This window comes from Galeopterus variegatus, unplaced genomic scaffold (assembly GCF_000696425.1).
Source record: "Galeopterus variegatus unplaced genomic scaffold, G_variegatus-3.0.2 Scaffold5595, whole genome shotgun sequence".
Classification (NCBI taxonomy): Eukaryota; Metazoa; Chordata; class Mammalia; order Dermoptera; family Cynocephalidae; genus Galeopterus; species Galeopterus variegatus.
In genome coordinates, this window is record NW_007731706.1 from 40,886 (window position 1) to 66,655 (window position 25,770).

General features: G+C 35.9%; 1 protein-coding gene across 1 annotated transcript in view; it reads left to right on the plus strand.

The window, feature by feature from the left end:
• The window catches only part of AKAP6 (A kinase (PRKA) anchor protein 6), a gene marked incomplete at its 5' end in the record, with an annotated part of 135,099 nt that overhangs the window by 32,320 nt on the left and 77,009 nt on the right, over positions 1 to 25,770 (plus strand). Inside the window, 2 exons of the mRNA XM_008589697.1 lie at positions 13,041 to 13,187; positions 16,227 to 16,451. Of these exons, the coding sequence (XP_008587919.1) occupies positions 13,041 to 13,187; positions 16,227 to 16,451 (372 nt within the window). The remainder of the gene's footprint in view (positions 1 to 13,040; positions 13,188 to 16,226; positions 16,452 to 25,770) is intronic.

Genomic DNA, 25,770 nt, shown 5'->3' on the forward strand with positions numbered 1-25,770 from the left:
TATCCTTTTTCCCCCCCCCCCCCCAAAAAAAAAAAAAAAAAAAAAAAAAAAAAAAGTGAATAATAATACTTCTGTAATGGATATTTTACCAAATAACTTTTTCACAGAGAATGAATTTCAAAGATAAATAAGGCAATCACATTCTAACACTATACCTGGCATGTATTTCAATAGCTGATATAGGTCCACCTAGTCTTTCTTTTGGGAGAAATTCAAATGAATAAAGATTTTCCAACTATCTCCTACATCTAAACCATAGTACTAAGAGTTACCAGTGGCTGATAACAACAAGGTCAAGAGTTCGAATCCCCATACCAGCCAGCTGCCAAAAAAAAAAAAGTTATAGTGGATAAAGGGTGAACAACACATGGTCCCTGACCTCCTACAATCCATTGCAGGAGCTTATAATATAATTCTGAAACCACATTTGTCCTTATCTGAAGTGACGACACCACAGATACCCTCAAAAAGTGACCTAAGACATCAAATATTTTATTGTATAGGGATTTGGGTAGTCACCAAGAAAAACCCCATGGTATTATGGATCTATTAAGATTACAGATGTGAAAACCCTTTGAAAAGTTAAAAGCACCCACCAAAAAAGTCAGTGTGTGAGCCCATGTGAGCCCATAAAGGTACAATGGTATTTCCATTGTATTTTGAGAGCAGGCAAGCCTGGAAGTGTTTTGATCAGCTCTGTCTTACCACCTTCCAACACATGGTAAATTCTGGGCGCAGCTTCTCAGTGTTGGAGTCCTTAATCCCTGGGGAATGCCTGTTTGCACCACTTGAAAAGGTAGTGTTTGATAGTGACAGTAAGGGCAATAGTGCTTTCAGCCTTCATTTAGGCAGCTGATTCTCAGATTTTGAAAATTGCCATGTTCTGCAGCAACACCCTTTTGACAAACTAATGGCTACAGTGTTCTACTCATTTTTCTTCTTATCCTCAAAAAGAAAGCAAGATACCTCTTTGAGGAAACATCAACAAGGTTAACCTAAGAAATATATAGTCTCTTCCTTATGAAATTAATTTGGCATTATTTGTGAGGTGTGCAACATTTTGGCAACTGTTCTGGTTTAAAACTCTACGTGATTTTGGAAAAGCACGTTTCAGAATGTTTAATTCAGCGATACAAAAGGCACTAATGAAATATGCATGTATGAATTTTATATCATATTAGTTCCCTCTTTCTTGAAATCTGAATAAAAGCCAAACATCTGGATTATGTTTGAAAAGCCTGAATTTCCAATTTTCAGAGAGATCCAATCTATTTTGACATTGCACACTTAGCCTTAACATTTACAGTGTGCTATTAACATTACTTGCAATTATAGAAAAAAAAAGTCAAGATTTAAACAAACTTGGTGCCTCCTAATGCTAAAAATATATCTATATTTGAAATGGCTGCTACTGCACAACCACACACGTCCACAGTTTAGGCTTCATCAGCATTTCCATTATAAATACTTGCATTGAACAGGCCTGTAATTCAGCTATAAAGAAATGGGGTAAGCTTTGATATATAAATTCTCCTATGATTGTATATTAAAACAAACAGCAGTTCATGTATCACTTAGTTTCAGAAACTATTCATTGACTCAGTGTTTTCTGAAGGCCTCGAATTTTCAAGACATGGTTGACCAAAGAAGATATATCCTGCAACCTTTGAAAGTTTATTCTTCAAATTGACAAGACAAATAACAAGATTTCTGTTTTTATAGATATTTGAGTAGATTTTAGCAGCTAGAAAAGGAAAGCAAATATTTATGGTCAAAATTTAGGGAAGCAAATATGGATATGAAAACTTTGTCTCATTATATGAATTATAGTTAATTTAGGACACAGCTGGTCAATAGAGTTTTAGTGGGTAAGGCAAGAAATATTATATCTACATAAGAGGTCAAGGAAGACAGCAGTATGCAACATTGCATTTAAAATTTGCATGATAGTAAGCATTCAGTGCACTTTAATTTACTATACTTAAATTTCTACTGGATTCCTTTCAGTATCTATTAGGTAAATTTATTCTTTTATTACATATAAGAAACAGCTAAAGTCAGGAATTTTTCTTTTCTTTTTCTTCTTTTGCTTTATTAAAAAATTTTACTGAATTATATAGTAGTGCTCAATTAAACAAAAATTGATGTGTTTGGGGCCGGCCCAGTGGCGCACTGCTACAGTGTGCCGCTTGGGAGCGCGGTGGCGCTCCCGCCAAGGGTTCGGATCCCACATACAGGCCGGTTCCCGCTCACTGGCTGAGCGAGGTGTGGGAGCAACACCAAGGGTTGCGATCCCATTGCCGGTCCCGGTCCGGGCGCGACACTGAGGGTTGTGATCCGTTGCCGGACACGAAAAAAGACAAAAAGGAAAAAAAAAAAATTGATGTGTTTGGAGGTGTTTGTTTAGGTCGGGGGGATAGAAAACAGGGGAAATGATACTTTTAAATTAGAAACTTTTTTAAAGGAGAAAACTGAGTTTCATTACATTAATTGCTGTTCCTCAAGTCTTTTTTCCATCCTGCATCACATACTCTAACAGATATTACATAATTGCATAACTATTCTTACTATGTGCTGACATGGCATTACGACAACCCTGATATGGTGCATCATAATGAAACCGTAATTAGAGCAGTCATGATATATTATGGCAATGATCCACACCGTCACTGAAGTGCATTGGAATGCACAGAAAACCCATTGAGATGTGTACATTTTCTGCATAATACAGCACAACCATGAAGTTTCATAGCATAGAGGAAAGATTGCCATTAGGCCCATGCTGCTGGTCGCAAGGGTTATAATGCATTTCTTAGATATTTATTGGAGAAAAGTCTACTGATGAAAGAAGATTTTTGAGAGAGGCATTTGTGATGCTTATGTCTTTTAAAAAAAAATCTACACAAAGGACCTTGTTGAAATATGGGCCCAATTGCATAAATTCTGTAGTAGTCTCCTACAATGTATTAATCAAATAAACGAAATTGAAAGTTTTGTTTAATATTTCAAATTCAATGAAATACCTTCCTAAAGAAGGAAGAATTGAAGATGGTTTCAGAATTTTCAGTTAACCTGGCCCTTTCTTTTTGTTCTCTATGTCCTATCTTGAGCTTAGACTGTACAGCTTACGTTTTATGTGGTTGTATCTTTGCTGCTTGTTGTTCTCCCAGGTTTTTATGAATGAGAATTTTATACAGGAATCTTGTTTCAGAAAATGACATGTTCTTCTTAACTTGGTGTTTTTCAGTCTTGGCATTTCTTCTACGTAGAAAAATGTGATTGTTATGGATGATTTGGTGAATGTGGGCCAGATCAGCATAAAACAGAGAAAAACTTTATAGAGTCTATCTTCCAGGCCAATCCTTATGCAATGCCTCATTATCCCATAAAATATCCCAGCCAGGTAGACTTCAGGTCTCTGCCTGAACACCTCTAGTGAACGGGGACTCACTGTCTCCCATGCTGTGTTCCCACTTGTGATTCAGCTTTTGATCCCCAGCCTGACCTCTGACGTAAGAAGAAACAATCAATATTTTCTATGTAAAAGTCCACTTAATATTCAAAGTCTGCTAAAATGTTCTTCCACTCTTCTCTCCCATCTCTTATTATCCTCTTGGCTGAATACTTCTAGCCCCTTCAACATCTTGCCCCTCTGGGAAGTGCTGAATCTTCTCCTTTCCTTGTCCTTTGGACATTTCATACAAATCTAGGTCCCTTTTGGAAAATGGACCCCAAGCAGAACCAGAAATGCAGGTTTGGGCCCAGTAAATTATAGTCAAGCTAATCTATGTGTTCTTACCTTTCTTATTTTTGACCCTGTATTCATCTCAATCCAACCCCAAATCATGTTTTCTTTTTTTATATCTGCCTCTCATTGCCTGTTGACTCATGTCAAACCTAAAGGCAGTTGAGGTCTAGTCACCTCCATTCTTTATTCAATTGTAAAATGTCCATCTTTCTGGCAGAGAGTGTGGGGCGGGGGGCGGGGGGGGGGGGAGAGGTCGGGTTAGGTGGGGTGGTTATTAACTCTATCAGGCTTGATGTTTGTCATTTCTCCTTAGGCTTAATTCATTATGCCAGCATGTTTTGTTCCCCTTAGAGTCTATTATCATCTGAAGTTGTTGTGAAGTAGTTACCTACAAATTCAGATCCAGATCAGTCATTGGTTTGGCCTGTATAGTGTTAAAAAGTTTTAATGTAGCATTTAAAAGTTATGAGATTTCACATAAAAATATGTATTTCTGGCTACTCTTAAAAAATATACCTGGCCATACTGAAGCCATATTGAAGCCATATTCCTATATGGGAACAGTGGTAGAGCTGAATAAGGGTTGTGCCTTTTAGTTGGGGCATAGCTCACACTACTCCCTCTTATCTACCATCATTGGGATTAGATGTCAGTAATAATCATATTTTTGCATTGTTTTTCTTTTAGTAGAGAAAATAGTTCTCTTTTTCCACGACACTAGCAATAGTTAGAATATAACAGAGAGAACAGGAGTTATCCTTCCCTCATTTCCCTCAACTCCTTTACCTCATCTGCCAGGTAGTGGAGGTGTTGGAGTCTAGGTAGTACTGGCTTGTGAGAGCCTACTGTTAAATATTTAGGAAATTTGCTAGTAGTGACAACCATTGGTAGCTTAGAGTCTGCCATGGTGGAACTATTTACACCAGGGAAATCAGCAAACACTACAAATCAGGGCTTTTTTTTTTCCTTTTTCCCCCCCCCCCCCCCCAGCCAATTTACTAGCACACCACTACTTGTAGGTATTTGAGTTTATGATCTCTGAGGTAAAATATTTATTATTCTTTATTGATCAGTTAGATTGGTATAATCTGGCAATCTGTTCAACACGTCATATTCATCTTTTCCTTATCTATGTTGTTAATAAAATATTGAATAAGACTGGACCAAAGAAGAGAACTGTGGCATAACATCCATTACACAGTAATCTTTACATATGGTTGTTCAACAGGTTCTCAGGAAAACTCCCTGTACTTCTGTGCTTCTAAATGAAATGAATGCATCCATCTGCTCACTTTATGCTTATGAAAATCTAGTGGAAACACATACACCTGATCCAGGAATTCACATCCTTGCTGTGGGGGTTTAAGTCATTAGATTTTGGGTATATGTCCTTAGCAATTTAATTATGTTTAAAATCTGGTTAGTACTGTAGTAAATAACCGGTATTGCTACAAAATTGCACTGAGAAGGTAATAGGATTGAATTTCTACACAAGTTGACACTCCATTAAAATTTCCATATATCCATTGAGTTACCCAGTACTAAGGCCAGGGAGCTAGAGCAAATGCCTTCCTACTAAGCTGATCACTTCAAATAAGCAAAATTTATAATAGAGTCAAATTAGGAATAAATGCATCAACTGAAACTGGAGTTTGGCTTACGAAATACAGGTCAAAGCAAGGAATAGACTAGAGAGCACATGGGATATTTTTTCCTTAAATTCCTCTATTTTTTATTGACACCAGAGGAAAAAGATTACACATTAAAGCCTCCTTACTGAATTACTGTCCTAAACCAATAGACTCATGGGGCTTGTTCAGCTAAAAGCCACAACAGACTTTGTAATGCAATGATGTAATCTTGGCTTTGTGTCATTTATATTCAACTTAAAAAAAAAAGAAAACACAAAAAAACACAATTTTCCTGAATAGACAGGCTGACAACAGTGTTGTTCGGTGTGGGTTTTTATTTGGATTCTTTCCAAATAGTTCACATGCCTTCACACTAACACATCATGCCTGCTTACGTTTTTTGCCCGAATTCTAAAGTTTTCCCCTTTTACTTGCTTTCTATTTTTCTTTTAAGGTCTCAGTTATGTTTGTAAAACTAACCAGCTCCACCACAAAATTAGGATGTATCTTGCAGAGAGCATTCATTTTACTTTTTGCATATTTTTCCCGAGGTCATGTCAAGGTTAGTTTGAATTCCATCCTACATTAAGACTTCTTTCACAGCTATTTAGCTCGGCAGCCTACTCCCTGCTGGGGTCTGCCCCTTGGGCACGTCAAAGCTTCAGACCTGACAAATCACACACAGATGAAGCTGTACAGTTTTTTAAACAGTTTCATCGGTAACTTTTTTTTTCTGTTTCACTATCCTCCTTCGTGTTAAGATTTTTTTTTCTCTGAATTAGCACTTCAGGACTATTGATTTCTATTTGAGACCATTTGTTTTTACAGCAGAGTGGCAAACTAGCAATACCATTTATTTTGTAGTAAAGGATATTAATAACCTTCTAGTCACCAAGACTATGGGCCTACAGACCTACAGACCATTCCTGACTAGTATAACTGTGATTGCATTATTAAAATCTATTCATAGCAGGAAGCTTATTGTTGAAATTGTAGCTATATCACAGTCTACCGGAATCAGAAAAAAATGTCAATCATAAAAATGCATCCAGTTTATAACATATTATGAATTGAGCCTGGAAATGTTTCTCAAATGGTTAGTAATATGCTGTTATCAGTATTTCAGCAAATTGTGAAAACTAATGTGCAACTCCATTTCCTGTTTAATTGATGAAGTTAAAGTGCTTGGTTGCTAATGAGTGTATTAGCAAACAATGTCCCCTTTTCAGGCTTAAGTAGATCGGGATTTTTAAAAAGCAGCTTACTGTTCTTATTTTTATGGGTTGAAAAATACTGACTGCGTCAAAATCGCTACATCAACTGAAGAAATGGTGTAATTATTGCTGTAGAGTCATTTTAGCCATGTCAAACTACCAGATTATAGTTTTCTAGTTCCCACACTAGAAAATAGTTATTTTCTTTTGCAAACTATAGGCTTTTCATTATATTTTTATTCAGGACAAACAACACCTGAAGATATTAGTTGCAGACCAAGAAGAGAACTTAGGAATGAGAGGAAAAAATAATATTTGACTGATTCTCCACTCCTCTGTCCTCTTTACGGTTAGCTCAATATGAAAGTACCCAATGAAGGGTTCTATAAAAGGTTGCTTGGTTGAACCTAATTAAAGACAGGTCTAAATAGAAAAAGAAAAGAAAAGGGATCAAAGGAATTACATTAGGTGTCAGATCTATGTTGGGGGACATTTCATTTAATTTTTGCAGTTCTATTCCAGGAAAACGCTAAATTCGAAAAATGTTCATTTTTGCCATAATTCCGTATTTGCATTATTTTTGCAATAAAATACATGTCAACAGGAAAACATCTTGAAGAAATCATTTCGGCATGGCATTGGCGCATTAACACATTATGGTGAAAAGAGAGGCTTGTGCTTTTCACGCAGTGCATTTCAGTCTTCAATTAATGTGAAAGCACTACAATGCCTATGCAACTTCTCTTGCCTAGTGGTGCACCATTTATCATTGCAGTTTTACATTGACCTTGACACCCACTTCATTAGAATAAAGATTGTCTACCATTTAGGTTACATTGTTCCTCTGCACAGAGACCCCATGCAAATTTCTGTTCAGATAGAAGAGCTGCGAGGCTGTCAGAGGTCATCTGCATTAAATGATTGCAGCTATTTTCCAACTGCTTCTTTTCATTCTACTCAATTCAGGCTAGGAGGATCAATCAAGTCCTCTGCCTGAAACAGTGGGACTGCTGGGAATATAACTGTTTTTGGTAGTAGTGGATATGCCCTAAACAGTATTAAATATTTAATATAAACTCATTAAAGACCATGCACAGGCTTCAAAAAGGTATCAAATTTATAGAAATATCTAAGGGACTAAAGAATCTTTTTTAAAAAATAAATAGAATAATAATGATCACTTTTATAATTTTACAGTGTATGATCACAATAGCTTTTAAACAGTGAATTTTTCCTGTAGGAGACTTTTTTCTCATCTTGAGATAGATAGGGAAGGGAGGAGACAGGTAGATTTGGTGTTCTTATGCAGTATTTTACGTGAAATAGATATGAAAAGTTTTCAGTTATTGATATTTTTATTTTTTGTTCTATAACAATGGCTATATTTATTTTAAAAGGCTTAGATATTTATGTAAAAGAAATGATTGGAGAAATAAGTTGCCGGGTCTCCTACTTAAGTTTTCTGAGTGATATAATTGGAATTAAATTATTAATGGGAGATACTTTAGAAAAGATTGTTTTATGATCTTCTATTAGGGAATTTGCAATTCATTTTAATATTTGTAGTTTGATTTATATTAAAGATAATGCAATCTATGTCCAATTAACAATACATGGCCAATGTAATGTGATTTCCAGATCATGCAAATGGAATAAGCTTGAAGAGTGGGGAAAACTCAGTTCTTAACCTCAGATGTAATTTGCTGTGCGAGTTCTGGCAATTTTAAATGACATTGCACTTTTTAATTTTTCCAAAGGCTCAGCAGCAAATTTATCCCAATCAAGAAAGCCTATTATTAATTTACAAGGACAATTGTAGGAGTCTTTATAATTTCTCTGTGCAATTATTCACCATAAATTCCAGTGATAAAAAACAAGGAGTTTGCAAGAAATAACGACTATTATTTGTCTTGGGCTTGAACACTCTTCTTCAGTTTTGAACATCTTCCTGAAGTGTTGGTGATACTGAGTCCATGTGAAGCATCACAAGCATCATGAGATGCTGGACACTGGTCTTCTGAGAAAGGAGGCAGTGCAGGAGCTGCTGCAAAGGCGACATTGGCCTCGAGCAGAGTCCTGCACTCCGCATGTACAGCTGAGCTGTGGACCCTCGACTTTCATATAAAAAGACTCTTTGTTCACCACAGAATGGCATTAGGCATGGACTTTTTGAGGGGCCACCACGAAGCCTCAAATGAGGAGGGCAAAAACACTAGCCAGAAAACACATGAGTCATAGAAACATTCCTGCATTTTTGTGCAAAAATGAATATTTTCACTTATAATTTTGCTTTTAGTTTGGTACTTTGGTGTGTTCCTAGCAAATGCTTTCTTGTTGGTTGAATAAGCCATATATTATTTTCTCAGTGTATTTTCTCTATCTGTTGTGGGGGTAGGGGATCATGTTGGGTATACAGGTATTTGTGGTATTAATTTGCACCAGGAAAGATATTCAAACCTGTCGTTCTAATAACTAAATCATTTTCTGTGTCGTAACTCTTTTAGTATAAAGTCAACTGAAACTCAGTTAAAAGTAATATGGCGTAAGATGTAAATACTCAAACCCTGATGACACAGACTCTGACAGCAGGCCTATTCTAATAATCAAGAAAATTCTTTGGTTTAATTCTTGCGTTTCTCGTAGCCAAAGCTTCACTCTCTGTTCAGCCATGTCTGGTCTCTTTTCAGCATAACCAACAGAAGCACCATACAAAAGTCTTACAATGGATGTCTTAATCTCTCTGTGTGCTTTTAGAGCATTATTTTGAATTCCATCATGCTGCCTTTTTTCTTTCCTCTTCTGAAGTTTTATTACAACAGCAGAATTCCCAGGGAGCTTTGGGGGCAAGGTTCGCATAATATAGCGCTGAAGTTTTGCTTAGGTGGAAGCCACCCCCCAATCCTGGCCATCTTTTGATGATCTTTCTATTTCAAAAAGATTCACTGGGTAGAGTCTTATAGCATTAGCTATGTACAGTTTATTTTTTATTTTTTTATTTACTAGACAGTGAGCATCTACAACCCTTTCATGATGCTTTCTTTCTCTGACCTCACAGTGACAAGGCATCTTGTTCTTTAACATTGAGGGAGGCAGGAAAATGCTTGAGTTGCTCAATGTGTGCCTTCTATACCAGTTTCAAAATGGCTTATTCTTCTGGTTTCCATGGTGACAATTAACACTGTTTCAAGGCATTGTTCCAGGCTCCATTTGGGCAGAATTTTCGGTGTGATTTTTAACAACAACAAAAAAAGGTTTTAGGGGGGAAAAAAGCCTTTAGCATAACTGTCAAAAAAGTTATCTCAATCAAGTCTTCATGCATTTCTAAGTATATTTATCTCAGAAATCTTTATTTTTGCTGGCTTTGTTTTATCATTCAATTTTAGCATGTGTGCTTTTAAAAAGTAAGCACTGAATGAGAATGTTCTAAAACTTCTTTAAATCTTAGTGAAAACAGTGAGCTAGTGTTTGTGGTTATTTTTAACTTTTTTTAAAAAAAGTTTTCTTTATATTTATATACATTGTAGTGGCATTTAGATTAGTAGTGGCCTGTGTCTTTAATTTAGATCATTCACGTATCTATTAGGAGGCTTCATTAATCAAAATTGAATTGACCAAGCAAATACACTTAATAATGTAAATATGCCCTTTCAATAGAGTATATTTTATTTTTGACTAGACAGAGAGGCCCACAGCAGGTGGTGTGGGGAAATTAAATACTGGATGCTTATTTACCTTAGCACTGAAGAAAAGCCATCTGACTTTAACTTTGCTAATCTCATTTTTGGCTATTGAAGAGCAATCTATATCATAACATCTCCAGACTACAGAATACAATGGTGCAGCCTTTGTTCACTTACTGCTGTGGGTGGAATGCATATGAAGATTAAATTATCTTCTCACCACAGGATAAAGTATAGCCCTATTTGATAGGATGACCAAGAACTGATAGAGCTGGCAGTTGAGTCTCCCGTCTAATGCTTCTAAAAAGATGTTAGAGAGAGAAGAGCAAAAACATACTAGCATCAACAAAAATATAACCCTCCTGGCATTATTAGACATACAGCTTGAGGCCCTAAATCATATCAGATTCAACCTTCAGAGTGCTTCAAAAAATTAAAATAAATATTTTCACCTTAAATTACATGACATTCTAGTACCTTTCATCCACATACCAATACATCTAACAATTAACTGGATTCTCTTAGCTTTTATAGTTTGAAGGCATTGTCCATCAATCACATCTTTCATCAGGCTGTTTATACAGTAGGCTACATGGTGACAAAGACAGAGAGCACACATAAAGACAAGTTTTTTTTAAATGTAATAACCTTTTATAATAGCTATTGCAGTGGCTTCTTATGCCACATTTCGCAGAGAAAATTATTTTATTACATCTAAAATTAAATGAATTGTTTTTTATATTTTTATTTTTACAAGATTGTCATTTTTATGGGACACATCTAAACTGTTCTCTTTCTTGAATGATCTGCTCTGTAGGAGCTATTCAAAGTTGGGTAAAGAGAGGGGATGAACTTGTCACAAGTAAAAGTGATAACTGGTAGAAACCACTACCAGGTGGCACAGCCAGAGGACTCCCTCTGTTGATTTATGCACATGGCATAAGTAAAAGATTTGAATAGGCTTCTTCTGCCTGCCTGAAATACTGGTTCCCCCAATATTGTATCAAAATCTTATCAAAATAATTATGTAAATCTTCATCAGCTACATCGTCTTTAGGTGGGAATCTGATTGCGTAAAGCAGATTGCCTTCTCCTCCAGTCATTACTCTAACAAATAAAACACTATCTAGGTTTCTAGAATACTTGTTGAGTGTTGAGTCCAGAGAACTCGAGTGGACAGTATGTTTTCTAAGTGGTGGAGTAGTGTGGTCCTGGTAATTGTCTGCCATTAGAAAATGCAATCAGAATTTCTCATATATCACAGGCCAAATTCTGGAAGTGCTCTAAGGCACTTGATTTTCTTCACTATGCATATTCATGTAATTTTGGGTACTCTGACACCCTGATCAACATTCATTAATAATATGAAATGCTTTAAATCACCTCATTTAAAACATTTTGTTCTGTGATCCACAAATGACTAACATTTGGGGAAGTTTACATAATACAAATGATGTGCATGTTTAGTGTAAATGAAAGATCAAAATATGAAACTAAAAGTATGCAAACATATGCATGCAGATACTGAAGATCTATCAACTGAAACAGTGATTTCACATCTTGTTTTCTTTTAGGCTGCTTCCAATTGTATTTTAGTTTGGGATCTTATATAATATCATGTTTTCAAGGTGAATAAAATCACCCAAGTGCTTGGGCATATTTTGAACTTGCTGATATGCTACTTTGCCCAGACAGAAGTTTTTCCTATTGGATCTCATAAGGGTGCTTATCTTAGGGCAACCTTGCTCATTTAGAGCAAAGGAGCAATGCTACTATGGTACTAAGTGACCTAACTTTTGTGCCTCAAAGAAAGAAGTTTTGGAATTGCCACTATATTTTGGAAATGTGCGGAAAATGCAAAATATGTTTAGTATTTTAACCGGACTCTAGTTTTTCTACTCAGAGGTGTTTCTACATGCACATTTTAAAAATATGGCCACAGTCATTTATAGCCATTATAATATAGAATTTTCTAACTGTAAAGTTATCCAAATAGAGTTATTTGAAGAGAATCACCATAGTTACTGTCATATTAAATAGCACTTACATTATCTCCAGCAAAACATCTTTTAGGAAAAACTCACATGGCAGTTTTTTAAAATACAGTGTGTATTGAGGGAGAGGGTTCTGTAATCAACTTTGATGTTTGGGGACATTTTACAGTAATCAATAAGGAAGCATAGGTTTGTAACCATTCCCAAAGCAATGGTTTTCTTTTTTCCCCTTTATATGTATGTTTTCTCCAAGCCCAAACAGAGATTTTAAGTAAAAGAAAAATGAAAACGAAATGTTAAATGAGAATTTGTAGAACTTAGAGGATATGGAGGAAGTCATATAACGTTTATGGATAATTTTATTTGTGCCACTCAGACTTGTTTTGGGGGAAGAGATGAGAGGTGGGCAGCACCCTGGAGCCAAATGTTGACCAAAATTAACTGTAATAGTAAATCCTCCTAGACCTGGTATTTTCCTATTTGGAATATTTTAAATATTTAAATTAAAGATCAAATGTGTGTGTAAACTTTTGTTTATAAAGACATAAATCTTAGTCAATTAAATGCAATAACTTAGATGTTCATGTATGTGTATGTGAATATTTAACTGTTTTCAGCAATATTCCTCAACTACTCAAGGTACTTACATTTAGCCTCCTGTAAATTTATTGGAAATGAAAACTTATAACACCTATAAGCATCACAAACTCTGTGCTCAAAGATTTTCTAAGAACACCTCTCTCCCTGATGATCTCTCTCTCTTTTCATTTTAGCGATACAGTGTGGAAATGTCCATCAGGCACCTGAAAAAGATGGAGCTGCTTAGTAAGGTTGAAGCTTTGAAGAAAGGTGGCGTTTTACTACCAAATGATCTCCTTGAAAAAGTGGATTCAATTAATGAAAAATGGGAACTGCTTGGGGTATTTGCATTTTTATTACCGTTTGTAGGTTATGTGTACATTTTTTGTGTAGTGAACTACTCTATCTGTCTGATTTCTAATTTGAGGCACAAATATCTCTCTTTCAATTCACTACCTACATTTCAAACAAGCTATTCATGCTATTATGGGGAAAACACTGCTTTTCCTCTTCTGTTGATTTTTTTTTTATTCTGAGCTTGTCTCCTCTCAGATTTTAATAATTTTGGTTCTTTAATACATAAAAAAGTAAGTAAAATATGCTATGTATTATGGGTATGCACCAAGTCAACTATAATACAGTATATCTGATATACACTGACTGTCATGCTTGAATGAACGTTAATAGAATTTATTCTGAAGGTACATGTTAGAGACATCCACTGTTTAACTATTTACTGTACCCTTAAGATGAAAAGTGGAGTTGTCACTACAGCTTTCAAGTCACACTAAAGCCACCAAAACAAAGATGCAAATTTGACCCAAATGTGAATTGCAGAATTAAATCAGCCTGTGTTTTGTGCCTCAATTTCCAGCTCACTTTTACCAAAAGCCAGGAAAAAAAAAAAAAGTTTCATGTAATTCATTTCACGCAATGATGGGCTGGGTCTCAGCCAAAGACTGAGATGCAAGAATCTGGCAAAAAGGCAATATAGAGATTCTGTTACCCAGAGACCAGGATGGCACTGTGCAGGAGACAGTTCTGTCCTTTTGTTGGAAGACAGCTGAGAGAGAGAAGTTAAACTGTATTTTTTTATCAGCTTCTCTCCTAAATTGCCTTCACTTCAAATCAAGGGTAAGCTGAATTTGTCAATTACCTAAATGATTAATTATAACAGCTAAGTATGGGTGGTGTCAGTTATGGAGCATAATTTTGCATGCCTTCCATTTTTCTGCCTTAAGACTTTTTTTTAAAAAAGAAATAATACTCCAAAAATATTTTGAATAAAAAGCTCTCCATGTACCTTGATGACTTGGAGGAGTGCCAGTATTCAGTTTATGCCATGCTTAATCTAAGTGATTAAAAGACTGTAAGTTTAAGTCTTTGCTTCTCATCTAAATTCACTACATTCTGCAGTTGTGCAAAGTAACTTGAAATGTTAAAAGTTTTAACTCTATCCTATTGTTATATTGCTTTTTAATAGTAATTAATGGCTCTCATAATATGGTGATTTAAATCAGAACTTACCAAATTGTACTGATTCTCAGAAAGGAGAAATGTGGTTAATGTATGACACTTTAAAAGGTTGTTTACTAAATAGATGAGAACAGCAACTTTGTGTGCTTGATGAAGTGATAGTCTCTTTACTTTGTATTTTAATATAGCTATTGCTAATTTGATAAATAACTAACAATAATCTTTTTTAGAAAATTATTTAAGTATGGCATGTATAGTGCTTCCTCAACAACAATTTTAGATCAACGTTATATTGAAAAAAGAAACAATATTTAGCTATTCTTTATGAATCAGATACTTTAAAAAATGGTTGCCATTTTGACAAAATTCAGATACAATATGCAGTTTTGTCATGATTTGGGGACATAGTAGGGCGAGGGAAGATTTTAACAAAACCTGTGCCACACTAACACCACCAGGCATACTGTTTTAATTGGCATGATTACATTTTAATTGGCATGAAAAAAAAATTAAAGACAAGGATTTTAACTTTTAACAATAGTAAAATAGAGGGATATGGTTTTTAATATTACTTTCATCTAAGGTGAACAGTGTGGAATGGAAATACATTAGAATGAAATGTCAGTGGTGCGTACAGTTTAATCTGTGAAATTTTGTCCCCTGTGCTGCATATTACTCTGTCTCAATTGCATATTAAACAACCCTATCAAGGCAGGCATTGGCATCTGCTGTGCTGACACAAATTGTGAATTAAATGAAATTGATGTCCTCTGTCGTATATTTATGAAGACGGACCATTCTCTGAAGTATTCTGTTTATGAAGAATTTATGATTGCAAACTGTTCCAGAACAAAAAAGTGGCAATAAATTCTTTTTTGTGACCCTACCCTCCAAGGGCATTGATTTCACCTCCTGCTGCTACTTTTGTTACAGCATAAAAACAATAGCTAAATCTGGATTCCACTGAGGGTCTTCAAATTATCAATATTTGCACCATGAAAATACAAGGGGGTTGCCAAGAAAGGCTATTTTTCTGTTACGATCTCCTAAAGATACTATTTACAGAACACTACACAACAGATGAATGTTTGTTGACTTAATTTTATTTGTGTTTTAAAGCTTATTTTTGTAGGTTTAATTCATCATTATAGATTAAATCCTATTGATTCCGTGAGTGCTTTCCACCAAAAGGAAAAAAAAAAAAAAAAACAGCTCTCCCCCATGACACCTTCATGCCATAGTGGTTAATCTAAAATAGCCTCTAGCACAGTGATTTGGGGATTATTTTAACACCTATATTAGAAAGTCTATCCTCCACAAACGCTAAGTGGAAAGAATTGTGGGGTTGAACAATTTCCAAGTCAGTTAAAATCAACAACAGCACCAAGGAGGCTACCTCTTCTAAAAGCCCTCAGTCATATGGCTTGAGGAATTGTAGTTCACAAAACAAAGAAAGGAATTAAATTCTCCATGCACGATCTACTCTTGGCCTCTTTCGTATATTGATTAAACTCAGACTTCTATCTCCTGAACATTTTATGCAGAAAATGTTTTACTGTAAACCCCCATCATGAAAATTCAAATGAATTTTTATCTGACCATGTGAACTTTTGGGCCAAATCTCCTTTCTGTTAAAGGAAACTATAAGTGCATGAGGTCTTATTAAGCATCCACTGGCAGTCAGAACAACACACACGGTGCAAGAATTCAAATCCCAAATGGAACAGCGAGCTAATGGGAACTGAATGTCAGTAGTGAGGTGGCAGGTACAGCTGGACACTTCCAGGTGGCTCTTGTTACCAACCAAACTGTGATGTGTTTTTGGTACCTAAACTAATCTGTGTTTTTGTTTTGCTTTTTGTTGTTTTATTTTTTCGTTTTGTGTTTTTAATCTGATGCATTAGAAAACCCTAGGAGAGAAGATCCAGGACACAATGGCAGGGCACAGTGGGCCGGGTCCACGTGACCTGCTCTCTCCTGAAAGCGGAAGCCTGGTAAGGCAGCTGGAGGTCAGGATCAAAGAGCTGAAAGGGTGGCTAAGAGATACAGAGCTTTTCATCTTCAATTCCTGTCTGAGACAAGAAAAGGAAGGAACAATGAATGCTGAGAAACAACTGCAATACTTTAAGGTAATAAAAAAACAATCAAAGTTGATAAAAAGCTTTCTTTATGATAGGGATGAAAAATTTATCAAGTACATAAAGTATTATACCCATGTATCTATGTATCACTGTGCACTTAAATGTTTCCTTGAATTTATAGACACCCTCCACATTTCTTATATGCCAGTGTCTGTGTGTGTATAAAGATGAACATTAAGCATATCAAATACACATTGTGTAGGGGAAATCTCTGCTGCTTGTGTGTTTTGTGCAGCGCCTGTTTAGGGAGGACTTTGATAAATTAAAAGCAGATCAGCAAACACTGAAGATTACTGGAGACTCTGAAAGACAGACCTAAATGTTCTATAAATAACGTGGCTAAAAATACTTCCATAAATTGATATGATAAAAGCACATGATTTAATTGAAGGCCATTAATGCTAACAAAAGGAAATATAATTTTTACATATAAAAAGTCAACTATTTATGGAGGGAAGAAATAAAGTAAAGGAGGTTCCTATATTACAGGTATCATTCTATTGTAGAATAAAGCCGCCTTAGCAACACAGCTGTGTTCTTTTTCACTGTATGTCCATGAAGAAGCATTTCTCATTTGTTTCTATTGTTCACACGTTATCTATTCAAAATCTGTTTATCATTTGAATGTTTTCCCTTATTGCCCAAGCTAGTTTACAGTGCTTGAACCCTCCTTTAAATGCTGTGATTAGTTGGGCTTTGGCTGGTGTCAGCCTGAGGTTTTGGGCTTATAGAATATGAATTCGGTGGCAGGAAGCTTTCCAGCATGAAAGATCTTGAAGAGGAGAAAGAGGAAAACCAAGAAGGAAAGAACTTCTTGGAACCAAGCAACTATTTCTTCTCAAAACCTTCTAGGACCAGGTTTTATTAATGTGACCCGCCCCGCAATCATCCAGCAATCTGTCAGAGAATTTAGTCACATGTGTTCACCTTCCCTCTGCCAGATAGCTGGGCTCTCTTTGCTCACCTGCATAACCTAGGAAGAGGCACCATCAAAGGTAAGACCACAGTACTTCCCACTAAACTATCTGCATTACACACCTGTACACTGTTTTGGTTGAAAACCTCCTCTTCTGCCATTTAATTGACAAGATCAAATTGAAAGTTAAATGAAAGTGTTTTGTCAAGGCAAATAGGTTATACGGTATAAAATCTAACACCTAGATGATTTGCTATTTCACATCTTGTCCCATCCTAACCCCCACTGCAGGGAGATAGAGTCTGCAGATACTTGCCTCTGCATTATCTGAACTTAGCGTATACCTTATAAAGCATCCTGATAATTAGTGGGCTGGATGTTGTGAAATGTATTTTTTCTCTATTACATCTTTATTGCTGCTTTAGTAAACTGATTAATGGCTTCAGCTTTGGGATTAGATCAAATCCCAGTCCAGTTGTGCAAACTTCAGTTGTGTTTATTGTATGATCCCTTGGTGGCTCAATTTCTTTCTCTGTAAAATGGGCTCCCAATAGTATTTATTTCATGGGGTTATGAGTTTACATACATAAATTATTATTTCTACTTTCTGTAGTGGTGCATTCATAAGGGATAGAAATCTCTTAGCATTATAAATCCAAATGTGTTACATAATAATAATTGGAAACAACAGGATGTTTGTTATTACAATTGTGTATAAACCTACTTACCCAAATATCTCATCCATAGATATTTGTACACTGACATCAACATCATTTTCATCTAGATGCTAGGAACAAATTTAAAAGGATTTAAGAGACAAAGAGAAATAGAGTCAGAGACCATCATACAGAGAGACATTAACCAGCACCAGATATGGAGAGACAGAGAGAGAGAGAGAGAGAGAGAGACAAAGAGAGAGAGAGAGAGACAAAGAGAGAGAGAGAGACAAAGAGAGAGAGAAAGCAGTCTCTAGGCTTCCAGATCATTAGATAATTCCCAGCATTCTAGTCTTTTGCTAAAGTTGCACTAACACTTTCTAGCCACTAGGGGAACAGTCACTACACCTAATTCATTAGTTACTCAGTGCATCTTCGAACCTGAAAATGCTCATAGAATTTTTTATTCAAAAGTACCATAGAGACCATCACGTGCCTTTTGCTGTTTTATTTCTCTTCAGAGATATTTTTTCTTGAAGCATTTTTGTTTTCAGTGTCACTATTCATGAAACTGTTTTTATACCCCACTCTATTTAGCTATTTTTAAATAAAATAATAAACAGGTCATTTCCTACTCTAAACAAAGTGTAGGACCTTGACAATAATATACACCTAACTACGTAGTTCCCCAGCCCCATTTCATCCCCTGATTTTCTGCCCTGAGGTAATCATGATCCTGAACCCCGTATTTATTATTCTCTTGCTTTCCTTTCATAGGAAAGAATTTTTTTTTTATTTTTCTTGTTTTTAACTTGATTAAAAAAGTAATTGTAAGTTATCTTTTAGGGCTTTCCTTTTTTTTTTTTTTTTTTTTTTTTTTTTTGTCTTTTTTCGTGCCCGGCAATGGATCGCAACCCTCAGTGTCGCGCCCGTACCGGACCGGGACCGGCTACGGGATCGCAACCCTCGGTGTTGCTCCCACACCTCGCTCAGCCAGTGAGCGGCCGGTCTGTATGTGGGATCCAAACCCTCGGCGGGAGTGCCACCACACTTCCCAAGCGGCGTACTGTAGCAGTGCGCCACCGGGCCGGCCCCAAGGACTTCCCTTTTTATTTAATATTATAATGCCAAGATTCATTCATGTTGTTGGGTATGGCTGTAATTAACTTATTTTGACAACTGTATGAATATAATATTTCATTGTGACTACATGTATCTCATTTAATCCAATAGCAATGCTATCAGGTTGCTATTAGGATCCTAATTTTGCAGATATAGAAACAGAGGCACAGAGAAGTTAAGTTTTGAGTGTCCAAGGTCACATATAATGAATGGTAGAATTAGGATTTAAATCCAGGGCTGTCTGATTCTAAAGTCCGTTTTCTGAACTACTATGGAAAATTAATATTTACTGAGTGTCCTCCCATTTCAGGGGACTCGAAGAGAAGAGCAGAACAGAACTAAATTTAATTGTTTATGGTAGTTTTATAAGTTACTGTCTTCAGCAATTTGACCAGAATAGCAAATAATTTTAGCTATTAAAGATATTGGAGTGGGGGTGCGGGGGGCATGGTATGTGAAAATATTTGTTTTTTTGTTTTGCATTTTTATACTATATCAGTGTAAATGTGATTATGGAGGCCTGATAATTTTTCTTTATGACCTGAAACTCTATTTTCTTTCCAATGTTGACCTTGAGGAGTTTCAGCCAATAAATTCAGGGGATCGAGCATAATAGCACTTTTTTGTTGTTTTTTTAAAAATATTTATGCATATCTGTTGGAGTAAATGACTTTTCCAGCCAGAATTTTAAATATTTCTGAGCTGTTTAGTTTTAGCGCTTAGTGTGTGATTAATCGAGTGATCTGTGTATTACCACATTCATTGGAAAAATGGAACCAAATGTTTATAACACAATAATAATCTAATATAATGTTCATAACCTGTCAAAATCATAATTGGTAATAAGCAGATACAAAATAAAAACTTTTTATTTACTGCAAATCTGAAGAACAGAAACCTCTGCCTTTTCTAAGTGATAACACAGCTCAGACAGAAGAGTTATTAAAGAACCTTTACATGTGGGAAGCTCTGCCATGCTCTTCCTCTTCTTTTGGGTTCCCAAAAGTCTCCTGCCATCGTTGGTCACACTTTATCTACAGGGTTTATCTGTATGATTCCCCTCTTCTCTAAAATCGCAGGTTTTTAATAATTTCTTGGTGTGACACCCAGAGTAATGATAGAGAAACCACACTGCACTATCCAGGAGAACAGGATGGAGGGTGTTGCATGTAAGAGAAAAACCCATTGCTTTGTAGACAGAACTGCGTTTCCTTCTCATAGCTTGGTCTGGGGTGAGAGAAGGGATCAGGATCTTAAGTTTTCAGGAAAAAAAAAAAGCAATTGTGGGCTATTTTCTTTTCCTTTAAGGCAGTAAATGTGATAAAGGTGAGATTAGACACAAGAGAAAGTTCTACCCAATAAAGAAAAGAGTCAAAGCCCAGCAAGAAGGGAGAAATACAAAGGAGTGAACCTCAGAGCCCTGGGACAGAAATGCAAAATTGTCAGGGAGTGAACAAACTGTGACAACAAAATGCAGGACCGCGTTTCATGGATTCAAAGAGGCCAGCTGGCAAAGGGCCCCGTACAGCTGAGTATGCAGCATCAATGCCACAGGCTGGAAAGTACTATTTTTTAACGATGACCCTTCAGAGAGAAAAGAAAGTAATTATTTAATCATAGGTTCCTTGTATCCCATAACCAAATTCTTTATTCTAAAGACTCAAATTGGGGAGAAATTATCCATTGCCAGCTAAGGGAGGCCACAGCACTGGCCTGGGCCCAGAACCAGCCTGAGAAAGCAAGTTTAGACTTGTTACCAGACTTTGTCACCAAAAAGGTAAATGAGTGAATTGATCTGGTAACCCAGTCAGTGATTAGTGCCCCAAATTTGCTTAGTAACTGAAATTTGACCAAGCACATTTATGCACATTATTCTACTTAAAGTGTACACTAATTTTGTAAGTTGAAAATTACGATCACTTTATTTGAGGGGGTTTCAAAAAGTTTATGGCAAGATTCATATTATCTTTTAATTCTATTTTTCCATGTACTTTTTGAAGTTCTCTCGTATGTGTGCTTATTTGTTCTCATGAATGAAGAACCTGAGTTGTGAAACATTAATGTGACTTGTTTGGATCCATATAGCAACCAACAGCAGAGACAGAGCAAAAGCAATGGTCTTGGGTACAAGTTCAAATATTCTCCCATCCTGTCATTCACTGACCTTCAAATAAACATTAAAACTTTGTTTTACTCTAAATCAGGGATTAATGAACATTTTCTGTAAAAGGCCAGATAATAATATAATCTTTGTTGCAATTACTCAACTCTGCCGTCATAGTGCAAAAGCAGCCATAGACACCATGTAAATGAATAAATATGGATATATTTGATAAAACTAATTTACAAGACTATTTACAAAAGCAGGCAGTGGACTGGATTTGACCCACAGGCCATAGTTTCTTGACCCTGCTCTAGATTACAAATATTATTATAAACCTGGGAATGGCTACCGTCTGCCTCTCCTTTAAGGAAAGAAGACCATGCTATAGAATTGCATTAGGAGGACAAAAAATTCTTGTGATTGTAACAACCACAATTAATACTTACCAGGTGCTCATGCGGTAGGAGGCACAGTTTCTAAATATTTTACCTGCATTCACTTATTTAATCCTTGTCATCATCCTGAGACAGGTGGTATTCTCCCCTATTTATAGATGAGAAAATTGGGGTGAGGAAAATTGAAGTAACTTACTCAAGGTCATACAGTTAGTAAGTGATGGAGCCAAAAGTCAGACCTAGAAACTATTCCTGAATCTGCTAGTACTTTGTAGATTCAATGGTCCCTAGGCCAAAGATCTATTCCTGGAAAGAGAAAAATACATTCACTGATAGCTTACTGTATTGTTCCTTATTCCATTTCTGAGTAATGGACAGCCAGCTGGAGGAAGTCAGACAGTCAATGTTTTAAATTTTGGAAATTAAAATTTATGGAGTAGGGCCTTTAAAAGGATTTCAAATTAACAATGAAATCTGCATCGTTACCAAATAATTATGCTGAAGAGGAATATCACTAATGTACTTTAACAAAATAAAGTGAGAAATAAAAGAGCTAAACAGTTCACATACTTTAAGAAATATTTTCTCAAATTTCAATGCATATATTTCCAGAAATAAAAATAAAACCAATCTAATCAAGACAGTTAGGGGGAATTTCCATGTCCACTATTATCAATCTCATATGGCACGTTAAATAATACCACTTTCTGTGATTCCACAACCCACATTTTTAATGAGATTAGGTTGAAAGACAAGAGAGAATATTTTAGAAGTTTTGATGTATGAGAAAAGCAGTCATGGTTCTTACAGGTTCCTAGCATCACCCCTGGTGCTCTGTCCTGGAACTTTTACAAACTTTGTAATAATGCTATTGGCAAAGCTGCAAACAAAGAATTACAGTAATTCAAGCTGGCTGTAACAAAAGCATGCAAAATGCTTGCAAAAAATCAACAGACACCAGACAGTATTTAGTCCTTTCTATATGTCTTAGATACATTTTTTAAAAAGCAATTATTTTGATGAACTGCGTATGTTCATCAAAAATCTTTTTTCAGATTTTTTTCCCCACAACGTATAAAAAAATCCATCACCTAGCACTTCTTTGAAAATAATTTCAAGTAACTGGATATAATCCAGGACTGCCTTGTAAGAAAAATTGTCTGCAGTGAGGTTGAAATTCAAAGACAGGTTTAAATAAATGTTATTCACACTATTGTCTGGGGGTGGGAGGACCCAAAGTAGATTTTTATAGGAGTCCCACTTCAATTTTCTAAAGTAAAAGAAAATAGAACAAAGGCCCAGTTCTTTCTGATTACACCTTTTACTAGAATAAGATACTGAATGAATTTTGTGATGTGGGGAGTTCTGCTCCCTGATTTGAGGAAGCAGAGATATAGCTGTGTGTGCATTTCATGTGTGTCATTTGTATTACTGCTATCAGGAAAACCAGATTCATGGAAGTCCAGGGCTGCCCTGCTGATCTGGAAAGATGAGGGCAAGATCTCACCCATCCTTACTTCATTGCCTTGAAAATCAGACAGAACAGCATTTAGGCTCTGAAACCAGAGTGATGAATGTTTCTATTCTTAATAGATCTCTTATAATTCCGTAAATGTAATTTTCTTTGTCAATAAACTCAAAGAAGGCAGAAACTGGGAAAATGGAATTGTAAAAATGTCTCCAAACTCTCCACTTGAGTAAGTGGAGGACTGAAACAGTATCTGAACCACTGTATTGTAGAACCTTAAGTGTGGGGGCTCAAAATGCCTGGGTTCATCCTGGCTCTACCTCTTTCTAATTGATGAACTTCATTAAAGCCCCAGATTTCTCATCTTAAAATTGGGGAGAATAATGTACTTACCTCAAAGAGCATTTATGGATATTAAATGAGAGAATATGTATGAAAGCTGCTTAAAATAGGACCTGCCTAGTTAGAGCTCAATATATTTTAGCTCTTAGAATAATTACTAAAGCATAAACCTGCACTTTTAAAAAACATTTATATTTAATACAGCAGGTTTATAGTAAATAGATAAAGCAAATTCTTTGGTGTTTCAATTACTTTAGGTGAGTTGTATGATTAGGGAGCTGACTTATCTGTTATTTGGATCATTGACCTATTACCACCTAGGTAAAACCACAACAGAATTGCTTTTCTCCCAAGACTAGGAAAAAAGGAGGTAGTCTGTACCTCCCATGTTTAGCCTTTGATCTGTGGAAGGGACATCTCTCTTGGGGTGCTGAAAACCAAGTCTCAGATTATTAGTGGGGGGGTCTCTACATTAAAGCTGCTTTTCAGCTTTTGAGCAAGGTGGCAAACCAGTTACTTGGAGTCCATTTACTCCACCTTCTGTCTCCCTGACTTTCTTCTGTAAACCCTCTTTTTACATCTTCGTATTTCTCCAACATTATTGCCACACACACACACAAGTACACAATTAGACCCTCATTTAAGGAGAGAAACAAATTTTTTTTTAATGTTCATATTGAATTGTCAATCATCTTCTGTAATGTTACTACCACATCATTCTTCTATAATTGATCAATTAATAGTACTTATTGTGTTCCTTCACTTGTTTCTGTTAGTTGGCAACATTATGATCTAGGACTTGCACTGTGTAATCTTGGGTAAATAACTTCTCTTTGCCTGATATTCTTTATTTGTAAATTTATGTTCCTGGATTGAAAGCATTCTCTCCAACTCATGTATTCTGTGATTCTGTGATAGCCATCTTTTTTCCATTGGTAAATTTATTCAATTACAAATGCTGTTAATTATTTATTAAATTATAAATGCCACTTAATTCTTCTAAACACTTTCAGTTTGGCACAAAACTTCTGTTGCATCTAGACAATTCTGTATACCAGGATTCATGTTTACTTCATTGAAAATGATGCTTCAAAAGGACAAAAGCATCTTTTGAACCAAAGTTGCAATGTTACTGCCTCTGGTGCCATGGTAGCAAGATTTCCCCTTGTGCCCATTTCCTTTCTTTCTTTTTTTTTTTAAATTTATTTTTTTTTCCTTTTTGTCTTTTTTACTGACTGGTACGGGATCGCAGCCCTCGGTGTCGCGCCCGTACCGGGGACCGGCAATGGGATCGCAACCCTCGGTGTTGCGCCCGCGCTGCACTCAGCCAGTGAGCGGGAACCGGTCACCACATGGGATCCGAACCCTCGGCGGGAGCGCCGCCGCGCTCCCAAGCGGCGCACTCTCCAGTGCGCCACCGGGCCGGCCCTCCCATTTCCTTTCTGACATTATAATATCTTTATAATTTAAATACAGATGCTGGAATAAAATGGGAAAGTGAAAAGTTTTCCTAGTTATGAACTTCAGTCAGGATGGCAGCACGGATAACATGAATATATTTTATTGGTTTATAAATCAACAGGGACTTGTTTGATTGAGTCATTTTTAAAGTAAAAAGAAATACACCAATAAACTATTGTCACAGTGATGACAAGCAAATGTACAGGTCTGTAAGAAATGGATGACAGAAAACTCTTGGTTAAAATTAATGACCAGACTGAAGAGATAGAGGATTTGAGTCTGACAGAACTAGCCAGGGAACCTAAAATCATAGCCTAGCCTACTCTCTCATCTCTTACATGACTTGAAGTCCTTTATAATATATGTAAAGACTTCATAATATATGTAAAATTTTCAGCATCATGTTATTTTAGGTGAGTTTCTTATTATTTGTATTCTAACCAAATCTGAAAGTCTGTATCTTTTAATAAGATCAAGCTCATTCACATTTATTTTCTTGATTAAGATTGCTGATCTTTCATCTCATTGCATTCATTCATTTATTCACTGAATAAATATTAATTAGTCACCTATCAAGTGGCAGGTACTGAGCTGAATGATAACAATACAGGAAGCTTAGACTGTAGTCTTGTTTACATATTTTGCTGCATAGAGTGTTGTTTTGTTCATTTTTGCTCTAGTGAATTGGAAGTTTTTTTTTTTTTTTTTCTTTATTTACAATATCAAGAACACCACTTTTAAAAACAAAAATTGACCTTGGTTTTTCTCATATTCTCCACTCTATTTCTTCATTTTTGTTGATATAATCTTGGATTAAGTTATTAGCTATTATTATTTTACTCA